This window comes from Ptychodera flava, chromosome 13, assembly GCF_041260155.1.
Source record: "Ptychodera flava strain L36383 chromosome 13, AS_Pfla_20210202, whole genome shotgun sequence".
Lineage (NCBI taxonomy): Eukaryota > Metazoa > Hemichordata > Enteropneusta > Ptychoderidae > Ptychodera > Ptychodera flava.
This window is the reverse complement of record NC_091940.1, coordinates 12,688,724-12,702,842: the sequence shown is the minus strand read 5'-3', so window position 1 is coordinate 12,702,842 and position 14,119 is coordinate 12,688,724. Positions and strand designations below refer to the sequence as shown.

At 38.6% G+C, this 14,119-nt stretch overlaps 1 protein-coding gene across 1 annotated transcript; it reads left to right on the top strand.

Moving 5' to 3' along the window:
• Positions 1 to 5,491: 5,491 nt before the first annotated feature.
• LOC139147469 (uncharacterized) lies at positions 5,492 to 10,456 on the top strand. Its single transcript, XM_070718577.1, has 9 exons — positions 5,492 to 5,780; positions 6,314 to 6,679; positions 6,801 to 6,894; positions 7,127 to 7,339; positions 7,926 to 8,046; positions 8,410 to 8,609; positions 8,837 to 9,017; positions 9,253 to 9,356; positions 9,540 to 10,456. The coding sequence occupies exons 1-9, from the start codon at positions 5,642 to 5,644 to the stop codon at positions 9,724 to 9,726; spliced, it is 1,605 nt and encodes a 534-aa protein (XP_070574678.1). The 5' UTR covers positions 5,492 to 5,641; the 3' UTR covers positions 9,727 to 10,456.
• Positions 10,457 to 14,119: the final 3,663 nt, after the last annotated feature.

Genomic DNA, 14,119 nt, shown 5'->3' with positions numbered 1-14,119 from the left:
AATTATGTTGAATGTGGCAACATCTATAATTTCAGCTTTTTTTAAGAGCCGTCGACTGTTTCTGCTCGGTTCTGAACTTTTGACAGACCCAAAGTATTCAATTACGCGAGAGGGCAAACGTTGCAGAATTCGTGGACGTCGGAAAACGGTTGAAAATACATGTTTATATTATTGAGGTAGCTAGCAGAAGTAGACAATGGGTCGTGAACTGACCAGTGTTATAGTACCGGTCGAAGTAAACTACCAAAAATGTCTATGGGCTGGCTTGTGGCGATGAATTTTTGACCCGCAAGTGCGATTGATACGCCACAGCAATGCTGCAAATTGTATTTCATATCCGTTTATGTACTTACGAGCAGCGATTAGAATGACTTCCAAATATCGATATGACTTCAAATGAGTCATTTTATAGATAAGTCATGATTGATGTAGACACTAGCCCTCCCCATTGTTAATTCTGTGCTCAGCCCTTATTTTGTACATTTTCCCAACTCTAGGTATTAAATACTAAAATAGCAGCTGATATTACATCGGAAACGTCCGTGTGACAACAAAAGCGTCCATTATGCGGTAGGTGTCGTCAGACTTGAGTTTAACCCCCTATCTTACCGGACATTTAGGATGGGGACCACTTTGAAGTCGGGACCACTTTGAGGTCTTCACAGACAAGCGCGCTCTCTATCCCCTGATACGAACTAATCTGGAAGTTTTTCCTCCATAGTCCCCGAACCAAGCACCATATGTCGACATTGAATGGAAAACGAATCCGCCCGCTTGACAAAAAACCTGTTAACTAACACCTTTTTGCATGACCAGCTTTGTTCACTGCCCCTGAAAAAAGCCGAATCGAAGAGCACCCTATGCATACGTACATGTAAACTCGTTAGACTGGCATGCAGAAGGCCTAGAAAAAATTGTGCTGTTCCGATAACCCGACCTACCCTGTTTTTTTACACAGAATGAATTATGCCATTAAAATACACCGAACTATCGAGCCTTCGTTGGGAGGGCCAATGGAACATCATCGGAAGTTTGGGCCGGTCTTGCACGAAATATATTTTTTACATTTAATTCATTTTTTACAACTAATACATTTTACCTGTTTTAGATTGATTGCATTAAAGGTCTGCACGAATTACATCATAAGCTCGGGGCAGGGTCTAGATGGGCTTGCAAAAGTGCTGAATGAACGAAAACTGTCCTAGCACAGCGTACATTACCGCTGAGCGATGCTTGAAACACAGGCGCGGGCGGCCCAGACGTATTGAATTTTTCTGACTGTTTTCTCTATCAGTTCCTCTCCTTTTCTCCATGCTCTGACTGATCGGAGTAAATGAAATAAATGATTATATAACTAAACCTAGTCTCTTGACTCTTTTTTAATTGTACACCCCATTACAAGGACGTTTATCTCTCATATATACATCTTGTAATTAATTAGTCAACACAGCTAATGATGATAATCGGTTGACTTATTAGGGATTTTATGGGTTGGTCAACATTGCGAAAGATAGAGATGTTAAAAAAGGAACCACTTTTAGTTTCTTTTCATATATTTTTCATATGCAAGAATTCAAAAATCCATTGTTACTGTTAAGTCTCCTAGTTCTCTATGTGTTGCTCTCTGACCTGATCTTGTGTACATAACATGTATGTTTCACTGTAAATCGAGTGTCCTATGACTCAAACTCTTCTAAACTACATCAGAGTCAGAGATCACTGTCACTGCCGGTATACAGTGACAGTGACACTGCCCGTAGGCAGTAGCAGGGTAGTAGCTGTATTAACTTTGCATTTTGACAATATTTTTGTTCATTTTATACAACTGTGTTCTTGTTATACTTCCTACAGCGTGTTGAACTGTCCAGCATGTGGATATATACCCCGCATTTGTATCATTGACAAATAACTTTTAGTCTGAACTCTAATTCAACTACCACCAATATTTAGACAAATGGGCTTTGTTGACAAACTGATATTGTGTTTTTCAGCATGCTGTAGAGAGACACCAATAAACTGTATTTGATACATTGCATAGAAATATTGAAAAAAAAATATCAACAGTTGCTGCTACCGCCCCGTTACAAGGCTAACTTGTTGTTTTTACGAAACTTTATCGGCATTCACACATTTTAGATTTTTTCGAGATTTAAGTCATAAAATGCAACAAAAGATTTCTAGATTTTGTTTAATTATTACTAACATTAGAACCTTAGAGTCAAAACATTAGCATCAAAATGTTGGGAACCAAAAAAATTTCAACCGCCCTCCTATAGGCAGAGCAAAACTTTCAAGTCCCTCCTCGACTACCCCAGAATTTTCGAATCCCCCTGAATTCCTCCAGCTCCCTCCCCCCACCAATTTTTGAGCGTGGCCTAGCTTAGGCCAGGACAACCTTGTCTGAGCCAGTGTCATTAATGAGGTCCACGAGGGCAAAACAATACAAAAAGAATAAGCATCCAAGATGATCACCTTGTTGTCACAAGATCATTTTCTCTATGTGTGCTCTTCTTACGAGAAAGAATCATATATTCGGGGTGGGGCTGGAGCATTTTCGAGAAAAAAAAGTTGCTGGCCATTTATAGAGAATAATTGTATGCCCAGTGAGCAGAAAAAATGCTTGAAGGAAAGAAAGGCTGGAAGACAAATTTGTTGGCTTGCAATTGTACCCTTATAGACAATAGACTTGTCTTCTGTAGTCAGGCATTTACATGTAATTATTGTTAAGCTTTCATGGTGGAAATATACAAATTAGGGGAAATATATCAGTAGAGCTCTGCGAATGCATGGATGTGTACTTGTATTCTGCAAGTTGTTTACAAACAAAGTCAGCATTACTGCTAACTTTCTTAAACCCTAAAAGCTAACTACTTCAGGAAAAAGAAACGGGATTTTGTCCCTTTTGAAAAACTTCAGTTTAATAATTTTCTATAACGTTTTATGAAATAGTAAATATCTTGAAATGCTTGGTATCTACAAACAAAAGTTCAAACAATGTGTATGTATTTCAAAGAATCAATGTATTTCGTCGGTGATTTCCCACTGAGGAAATATCACACGGACTCTCTCTCTCTCTCTCTCTCTCTCTCTCTCTCTCTCTCTCTCTCTCTCTCTCTCTCTCTCTCTCTCTCTCTCTCTCATTGGATTCCGGTACAACCCAGGCGGTGTTCGCAAAGCGAACGCCCTCTGAATTTTCGAATCCCCCTGAACGTTACGCATAAAATTTCATACCCTCATACCCTCATTATGCTGTCATTCCAACTTTTCCCCACACAGAAACTGGGCAGTTTGGATTATTCATACCTATCTTAATCCTACTGTTCGTAATGTTTGTGTCGTAAACACATCTATCGCACACTTTAAACACCTTTCCCGGGTTCTTGAACCCGGTTGGTCAAAATTGGCTGTTCTGGCCTTTTTAATCACCCCTCTTAAAATGCTTGGATAGTTGACTTGGAAAAAGTTTCATTAGCAGTTAAACCAAACACCGGAGACATCATGAGACACGAACAATCGCAAGAACACAAATTCAAAGAAAAGTCAAATTGGACTCCACGAACAGCAAAAAATACAAAAACCTGAAAGCTATCTGAAGCTGCTAAACTCGCACTTCTAGAGATACCCTTTCAAACAAGGAAACAAACATGTCGCGTGCCCAAAGAATCGCGATAAACCAGCTTGCAAACAGTAGACAAATTACCATAAAAACCCTTCGACAAGGGTCGGGTTTTGTCTTTGTCAACACAAACAGTAAACAAAGTACACGAAGTATTAAACAAAATGTACGAGAACAAACACATCGATCATGATACTTGTAAGTATCTTGATCCAGAAAACATAAAATCCGTACCCCGCAGTGGTACTTATTGCCTAAAAATTCACAAACCTCGGCAAAATTCTAAAAGACACACTATTCAAAACAAAATTTACTGAAGTAAAGAAACATAGAACAAACAAACTGAACCACCAAACGGACTCACAACGAGACCCAAACATTACTATACTTGCCTCCCTACTCGAAGAGCAAGACCACTAAAATGCATTAAAATAATTTTTCACAAACACAAACTAAGGAAAGAATCTACACTGCGACTGATGAGAAACCACACTCGGGTTTCGAAACGCAAGCGTCAAAGGGCCACTCTATCAACTCTGTAGCACAATAGGTCGGGCTGCGTCTCGCCATAAGCTTTCCCCACACAAACAAAACATTACCGTACACACTGATCCAAACTTCCCTACAAATATCCGAGGCGAAACAAACATTTTTGGTAACACAAACAATCGGATAAGAATGTAGGAACACATTTTTGAAACGAATCAAACACAAACTCGACACAAAAACATTTTAGGTGGGAGCCTCTTTCACACTTTTTACATTCATTGCTCTTGTGTGGGGGGTTGTCAACCTGATGTAATCGCAAATCCTCAGATTTCCATCTGATATAAGTATGTACGTAAACAAGAAAAGTAAACTCATGAATTTTAATAGACGGGGTGGCTATGACCAATTTCAAGCCAGATTGGTCACAGCCACCCCGTCTAAGTCTGTGTGGGGAAAAGTTGTCATGGTGCGTCTTCAGACCGTTAACTTCCCTTTTGCTCCATTTCTTCTTCAAGATCACAAGCGCGTGGAGTGTTCAGTGTAGAGTAAAGTTAAAAAGACCATTTTCTGCACTGTGAGAGGATATTAAAGAGCCCTTTGTCCAAGGTTGTTGTACAATTTTAAAAAGTGTTCAAAGGTGGTTTCCGCATGAGGACTGACTTTTTTGTACTGAGTAGGTCACAGTCACCTGTGGTCGATCTATTCCGACCACAGGTGACTATGATTAGGTTCAGCGGGAGGGGAAACCATTTTCCCTTTTCAGTTCAAGAAATAGCTTCGAAAACCAGGCCTAGAAGCCCATTATGAGGTCGCGCATTAAGTTGCCTCTGTCGAAAATCAAAAGTTGGATTTGTCTCATGAATCTTTATGCATCATAATTACAATACAGTGCACCGACTTTCGGCGACTGAACTGCCATTTCCACTGGCAGAACGCGAGTATACCTGTTTGTCACTTGTTCGCCTTCACTGCTGAGCGCCGACCTGATTTGGCTATTGTTATACACGATTAAAGATGACGTACAAGTCTATTATTATCATAGATGTGAAAGGTCACTGTTTTGTAGTGCCAAATATGACAGCGCCCTCAAGAGAGAACATGCACAGACACGTTCGTTCGCTCCAAACCGGGGGACATCAGATAGCTCTGAAATTATTGACACTCTTGCGACAATAATAAATACGGTGGTCAAAAATTGCATATTTATCTATTTTTAAGGTTGCGAGCGTGGACTTTTATCGTGAAACTCGATTTTTGATTCATAAAGAAGATAAAATCGTTCTAAATTTGCGAAAACACCGCAGACCCCGTGATATGACATCATGTATTTAAATATAACCCTAACGAAATCCCGCCCACTTTTTCTGTTGAATGCTTAGCTATATTAAATATCAAGCGCTACATGTTCCATCATGTATCGGAAACCAAGCAACCTACGTCAAACGAAATACATAAAAGCAAAGACGTTTGACTTGGTAAGATCATTATTCACTGGCAAGCGGCGAACATAGAACGAAATTCGGAAAGAAAAAAGAAATGGCCACCGTCAGCAAAACCAAATGTCAGTACTGGGACAAATGTTACAGGAAAGACCCGACACACTTAAAAACGTATCTACACCCAGATGAAAAGACCACTAAAACTGCGACCACTGACGGCACAGACGACAAAACCGGTGCGTTGCATGTTTTAGCGTCTGCTTGACTTCTCTTTGGAAATTGATAATTTCAGAGTTTTTAAATATATTCATCGAAAAATACTTCTTTGGAATCGACTTCTGATACGGCAGTATAATAGTGTAGCTTAAAATATATTTTCGCTGACGCAGAAGATTTTACAGTGTGATCGTCGTCCTTTGAACCTATGACATACATACGATATACACAACACACGCCAACGCCCCTTGAATATGACACGTAAGAATAATTCAACCAAATTACTCTCAGTGGCTTATCATTATGTCATTCGCGTAATAATCTTTCGGCGGGAGAGCTAATTGCATTAATTAGTTTTAAAACAATAGGCTACGATTTATCATTACAACATATCAAAACATATTAAGTGCTGATTGCCATTTCTGTGAGTTCCTTATTTGAAGCTGCCGAATGCCTGAAAACGCGATTAATTTGACCTTACGATGTCAGGCCATGTCACTTCCGTGCCGAGCTTATTGTTGATCACGTTTTTCATCTTTTAATTGGCCGTCAGATACGAAAGCAAGCGACGACAGTAAGACCGCCGCACCTGTTGCCAAGACAACGAATAAACGAAAGTCAGAAGAAAGCAGTGGTGACGAAACGGCCATGAAAAAGGCCAAGGCACCGAGTTGGGACCTCAGTGACAGTGAGCCTGAGGACGATGACATCGCCGATGAAACGACGGCGCCGGCATCGACGAGTACAACTAAAGGAGACGAAGCGATAGGTGCGGGTGACGGTTCTGCAGCAACGACTTCAACGGCAACGGCGGACGTGTCGCCTTCTGCAACAACGACAACAAAGAAACCGAAGTGCAACTATTGGGACAAGTGCTACAGAAAGAATTCAACTCATTTGAAGGCATACCTACATCCAGGTAAATATTCATAGCGATATAATTGATTTCCTCAAATTAATACACTGTCTAAAGGTACTTTGATATTTCCAATTTATATGTTTTCCTAAATTATTACACGTTCTGTATTCACTGTTCTCAGATGACGTCAAACCCAAGAACAAAATGGACGATGGCGAATCGGTCGATATTGAAAAATATAGAATAAAGCGAACTGGGGATTCATACTATTGCACGTAAGCTGGCTACACATATACATTTGTTATTATTTCTCCTTATATATTGGTAATGGTGTGTTACATTATTTCCAATAAGCCTATATGTATATGAATTGAGAAATTAGTTCAGAAACGGAATGTCAACCGAATGAACTCCGGCAATGCTCTTCATTATATCGAAACTTATTCTTTTTGAACATGAATCATATGATGGCGGCAGTATTTACATTGACTTTCGGAAATTTAACAGGTGTATAGGATGGAAAACCCAATCGAATCCAGTGGATAAGAGGACATGCAAGCATCTGAAGGCTCATCTTGGGGAAGAGTTTGAAAATGTCAGACTTGGGGAATATGCTGCCAGACGATCAAGAAGACTGTCAGTTTCTAGGGATGAACCCCAGCCAAAGAAAAAGAGTAAAGCGATGATACAATTGCTATTGGCACATAAATGGACAGAAAGGTACCGGTGATCTTTTCCGCATTTCCAAGTTGCGCATGCGTCAGATATTCCTGCCTCTCAACTAGCAGACGACACAATTTTGTTGGTATCTCCCCCACCCAATTGTTTCAATTTTTGTGGTATACGTAAAACCAAAGACTGAGTGGTATATGATATGGTGCAGACATTGGATGACAAAACACAAAAGCACGACAAAGCTACTGAATTTATCGGCAAGGTGGTTTTAGCTCAATATCAATACTCAGTGCGGAAATTTTCACAAAATACTAGCTACATGCAGCGGCTTATTGTATAGAAACTGTGTATCATGATACTCGATAACCGTTCAACTTCCGTTTTGAGACGGTTGTTTTTTTCAAAAACCTGTCATATAAAGTATAAACTTCCCACAGCGTACATTGTAATTCAGCCCGTGTGTGGGGAAGTCGAAATCATATATGTCGGCATCGGATTTTCACACTTCAAAACTTTGAGTTTCTCTTGCTGTGCGAGTATCCAAGGCCCCTTATGTTATAGCATGATGAGAGTGTGACAAATTAATTTGCGGTATATTACTAACGCTAATAATATTTACTCACTTTTACAGTGTTGACCCCACAGGTTGGTGGATGAGCGAAAAACTGGACGGTGTCAGAGCTTGGTGGGATGGTTACAAATTCAGGTCTAGATTGGGAAACACATTCTACGCGCCTGCATGGTTTACAAAGGTGTGTATTGATAATTTTCTGAATGTAGTCTCGTCTCGCGTAAAATGCACATTCTCACAATACTTGACAGATGGAATATATTGAAAGGCGTCGTAACTACAAAGGCATGTGTAACGTAGGCACGGAAGCAACACCTTACGGTATACTCCTATATAGTAGTGGTTAATCACATACTCAGACTGTTCCTCGATTCACCTACATGTAGCCAAAGGACAATGTGTTGGTTGCTTGAATGACTGAAATTTGCTTGCAAAAGAAAAATACACGAATTTTGCGGGCAGGGGAGAAAAAAATTGTAAAAAACACTGTAAGCACAGGGTTACCGCAATGGATTGTAAACATCTGCTGTCCTTATATTTTTAGGACTTCCCTACCGACATGGAGCTGGACGGTGAGTTATTTGGCGGGAGAGGAATGTTTCAGTCCACTGTCAGCATAGTCAAGTCGTCCGAAACTGACGAGCGATGGAAGAAGATTACTTTTCACGTCTTTGATGCTCCGAATGTAAAACAAGGATTCGAACAGAGAATGCAGGCCCTTGAGGATTACTTCACTGCTCACAAGTAAGTTCGAAATTTTTATTTATTTTTTTCACTAGCTCGTCCTAAGGTTTTATGACAATGAAATATTGTATAAAATATTATTCAAGCAATGCCGGGGAAGGGATACTGTCCATTGCATGATCGAAGTTTCTTCCAAGGTGATTCATTTGAAAACTAATGTCAAAGTTCGAGAACGTGCACCATATATTGACCATTTCTCACCTCCCCTCCAATCTTTCACGGAACAGGGTGCCGACAGTGAAGATCGTCGATCAGACGAAGTGCAAGGGTGCCGACCACCTGACAGCGGAGCTGAAGAGAATAAACGGTGTCGGCGGTGAGGGCGTCATGATCAGAGAACCGAAATCCAAGTACGAGAACTGCAGATCGAAAACGCTGTTGAAGATCAAGACTTTCCACGATGCTGAGGTAGGAATTATAAATTGATAAAAACAAACAAAAAAACAAAAACAATCACAAGAAAACAGTACTTGAGATGAAGTCTGTAAATAAATTATATCATATCCATATTGAATTCATATCATATTTATTTATGACCTGTTTGATACTTTGTCCGAGGCTACGAGCGACCAAACGTATTGCGTATTGCAATCTCTACGTGTTTTTGAAAGGCCTAACAGCTCATTAATTTATTCGTTTTCAGGCAAGAGTTGTCGGCTATGAAGAAGGCAAGGGTCGTAACCAAGGACGAGTTGGCGCTCTCAGGTGCCAAATGGCCAATGGCAAGCTGTTTTCAGTCGGCTCAGGGTAAGTTGTAAATTTCGAAAATTTGTTAATCAGTAAAAGACGAAAGAATTTCGATTTGAGGGCTTAGAGTTGCTATGTTATGAAATAAATTGAGTGTTTCTATGTTGAGATAGAACATTTTCTGCCTTTCAAATGCCTTTTATCCAAAAATGTGACGATACATCTATAATTGGTATTTGACAGATTGAAGGATGCTGAGAGAAGAAAACCACCTAAGAAAGGTACCATCATCGTCTACAAATTCCAGGAATACAGCAACAGCGGAACGCCGAGGTTTCCTACCTACGTTGGAGTCGCTGCCGATAAAACAGAACCCAAAGACTGCATACTGGAATCCAATAAATCGCTGGCCGACAAAGCTGATGCTTAAGCCTTTCCCACCAAAGTCGGTGTATGGAGGTCCGATCTTGCCATATAAAACGATTGGATTGGACCAAACCATTTGGGCGAAACGGTTATACTCACGTTATAGAAGACTCCCTTTTGTGGAATTAACTTTTGTCAAGTTTTGAGTTTCAGTCAAGAGGCTGAAGAGGCATGCACGGGACGACAGGAATTTTCATTTATGGTTTGAGTGTAAAAACTTGGGATACAGTTTTATCTCTAGTTTAAATGACTTACAAAAACTTTCACTAATACTGATGCAATCGAGAATGTTAATAATCTCCAACTATAGCAGGAAGTTGGCTTGATATGAACTTAAAAAGTTCTATATTTGTAGATATGTATTTATAATGAAAATTAAAGCGACCATCGGATGGTTTTTAATGATAAAGGTTAGCATTTTCACTGGAATATATTTGAGGAGCCACATAAGTTAATTAACTGCTAGTGTAAATTTGGACTACTGACGCAGCTAGCTCTCAATTGAATGTTTGAAAGGCATTCTATCAGTATATTTATTATTGTGCATATTGCTTTCAAAAATATGACATCTTGTCTATTTTTATAACGTAATCATAGAATGTAAGTTATGCGTGTGTGCTGTTAAACTAAATTGAATGAAATGTTTACCAATGTATGATGAATTATTAAACATCAATGATTGACTGTCCGGCTTAGCTGGAATGGAAAGGGACCAAAATTAATTTTGAATTGAATTGAATTGAATAAATGATCCATTTTCTCATGAATAACTACTGTTGTCCGTGTATAAAGATTAACATTACAAATGATGACAGTACATTTTGTTGGGTGCGAGGCTACCAGAAAAATTGGGAAAACCAAAAATATGATTTCCTGATCCATACATGTAATAAGTGGCGTGGTACTCACTATCCTAATTATCTGAGTGTTGTGATGGCAAGACTGTCATAAGCATTGATATGGCCAGGCAACCATTGTGGACAAATCGTACAGAATTTCCATAGTCTTCCACAACTATTGAATGAACACTCCCTACTTCGTAGTACAGACTTTGCCCTTGTTGTGATGTTGGTTAACTTCCAAAAACTTCGAAAAGAATTAGTCCCGCATTTCAGTTGATACTACCAACAAGGCGTACGGTTTATTATCACACTGTAAGAACACTCAATATTCAACTTATACAGTAAAAACCCTCTTGGCCATATGTGGAGGTACTAGCTTGCCATTAAAAGTTCGGTCGCATCACTTGATCAGGATGCACTTTTGAATCGAGCAAAACTTTTACTCAAATAAGGTACTCGGTCGAAAATGTGCTGTTTTATATAATTAAACCAAAAGTGTAGACTTTTGACCTACCTTATTGGAAAATAGTAAAGTTTGTGCACATAGTTCAATCTCTAAAGGATACATCAAATTCTGGGGCAACACTCTCTGAGGAATCTCTGAAATAGATAATCTGCTCTATTGCTGGCATGTTTGGTGATTTTCTCAGTTTGTGTCAGCCAATCAAAACCTTAGGACAAATCTGGTCATTTCTGACCCTGTTTATTCTAGTCTACGTACAGAATGATAAGAAAGAAGATGGGTTCCACTGCCAAATAGTAGGGCCAGCAACAACACAAACAATGGCAACTGAAAGATTCAGTTGTATGAGGGCGCCCCATGACCTCTCAACTGAACCCACAGAATGCATTAACACAAGTAGAATCATTCAGTCAAGAAAATGACAATAAAACTAAAGAAATTTCCCCTGAACATTCTCTATTTATTCTTCGTATTACAATTTACATGATAAAGAAAGTAGTTGTTCCTGAAACAATCTACATGTCAGATTCACTACTGAGCATGTCGTCTTCAGAGTATGGAAGTTGCAATGTCACTAGCTTGGTTTTGTGTCTTCACATGCAGTATTACCCTGTTATGCACGTCCTGGACTTTTTTGACTTGGAAATCCTGGACAATAGACATCAAAATGACTCAACATAGTAAATATTTTGTCAATGTGCATTGGTCACTGACACCTTGCAGACTTGCACACAAGAAAGAAAGCATTGCCTTCAGCCATATCTACAGGCCAGCAACACATGATGATGTTGGTCCCTTTCCATGATAAACCAAACAAACTGATATCCAAAGGCTTGCGTTACTTCTTTTGGTTTTCTTTGCCAAGAAAGTGGCACATCCATTGGCTGAGGGTATGGTTTATACAGCACAATACAAAGCACTGTACATCATGATGTAAAGGAACTATCTCTATGACAGAATTACCAAGAAACATACTGCTTGAAATATCAATTCAGGGTAACACGATTGAAACTAATTTGGGATAATTGGATGGTAAAGTAAGGTCATTTTAACCTGCAAATGTAAGCTCATCTGCTTTTCTTTTTGAGTTACACACTTGTCCTTATGCTTAATTTGTAATATTGCAACATTCAGCTATATGGCACCAAACACTTTTGAGAAATTCAAAAAATATGAAGATCCAATTATCTCAAATTAGTTCCAATGGTGTTGGGTATACACTACGTTCACAAATACATATATTAAATTCTCTTAGATACCGATATCTTGGTATGAATAAAAGCATCTGCTCTGTAAAAGTAAATAGGCTGGTGCTAAACTGCTATCATGTATGAAAAACGACGCGAAATAACCCTTTGGTGTTTAAAGTTGTGTTCTAGTGTTTTATATCTACTTTTAAAATGTATAAACATCTACATTTACTATAAAATTCATGATATCCTTTCCAAAGTAACTCTATTTTTACACAAAAGAAGGAAGAACTTAACCAGACCTACAACAAGCGAATGAAATTATCATAACACACTTAGTCAAACACAATAACTAAACTTTGGAATTATTGTAGAGAGTATGCCTGTGATCACACAGTTTCACCTCCTTACCAACATGGTTTGATCCAGTCCTTTTGTCTCCAGTGGTACAGTTGGACTTTCACTGACAAAAACAGGGGTGAGCAGGTTATTACTGTATGTGAGGCACATCTCTGCAATAGCTCAAACTATACGTACACTATTAGCTAATTTAATGCCTTTTATGATTGCACACATTCTCTGTTTAGAGATTTGAAGGTTTGCAACAGATGACAATTGAAGGGACAAGTAAAGCATGCAAGGTAAAAAAAAAATATATGTGAAGCATCAGCTATTGCTATGAAACTCCGAAATACAAAAGAAAAAACAAAAAGTAATGCCTAGTATCTACGTTCCTTAAAAACTATCAAATACTACTTAGTGGTAATGCCCTTAAAAAAATCACTTGACTGTGAAGTTGCATTTCAACTTGAGCAAAAGAAAGCTGATCAAAACTGAGGAGCATAACCAAAAGCAATGCCCTCAACTGTTTCTAGTATTGGAACTTTCTAGTATTGGAGCGAAGTCCACTACAATTGATTTCACTTTCTTAACCCCTAGTTTTGAATACACAAGTCAGAGCAGACGAAACAATGTCAAACCAAAACTTCTAGATTTCAAGAGTGATTTAATGAAACCTTTGCTCCTAGAGGAGTACCAGGTACAGGACAGATTTGAAGTGCTGATACAATTTTTTGATATCATGAGCTGCACAAAAACGTACACCCATACAAACATTTCTGCACAAGAACTGAGATAACTTATTCCAATGATGACAGAAAATTTACTTGGCATCGCCATTGTCAAATATCAATCCATCAAATCAACATTCATCAAATTAACCTTATTGTACTTCACAGACGTATCAAATAAGACAGCACTACTGGGTTGCTTTTTCAAATATATCAATCTTTTTTTTCTACAGACACAGCTCACTATCACATTATTGCACCTACATTACATATTTCACTACCAGTCTTGTCTCCACTCTGGAGTCAACAAGTCATCGTTGATGACACAGTCCCCACTTGTTAATAATGGGTACTTTGATTACATGTCCTCAGAGAGGATAGAGTCCTCTTCATTAATTAGGTCTGTGATAAAAATACTTTGATACAGATGGCGCTCAATGGCCAAGAGTGAGTTCCATGGTGATGAAAACATAAAACCAATGTAGGCCACCATCCTAAAGTTCATAAAATGAGTCAACTAGGAATTAATCAACAGGATGTTGCAAAACATTTTTGCATACAATTCTAACACTTAACAGATTATCACTGGTACCATATTTCATAAAGTTTGATGCAGTATTTACAACACTATGAGATCAACATCTGTATCAAGTTTCATCACATTTGACGTATTAATTTGTGGCTATATCACCCTAATTAGGAAAATTCATTACTTATGCAATTTCAAATTAATTAAAATGACACTGATAAATGTCTTTTTTAATGTTAAAGGAATGTGAGCTTAACATTGGTTAACATCTGTATAAAGTTTCATGAATTTGATGCAGTACAT

Bases quoted from the DNA above. Each gene is read 5' to 3' on its own strand.
- LOC139147469 (XM_070718577.1), top strand. From the start codon at position 5,642: ATGGCCACCGTCAGCAAAACCAAATGTCAGTACTGGGACAAATGTTAC. The intron at 6,895-7,126 runs GTAAGCTGGCTA...GAAATTTAACAG, and splicing joins GGGGATTCATACTATTGCAC to GTGTATAGGATGGAAAACCC. The intron at 8,610-8,836 runs GTAAGTTCGAAA...TTCACGGAACAG, and splicing joins GATTACTTCACTGCTCACAA to GGTGCCGACAGTGAAGATCG.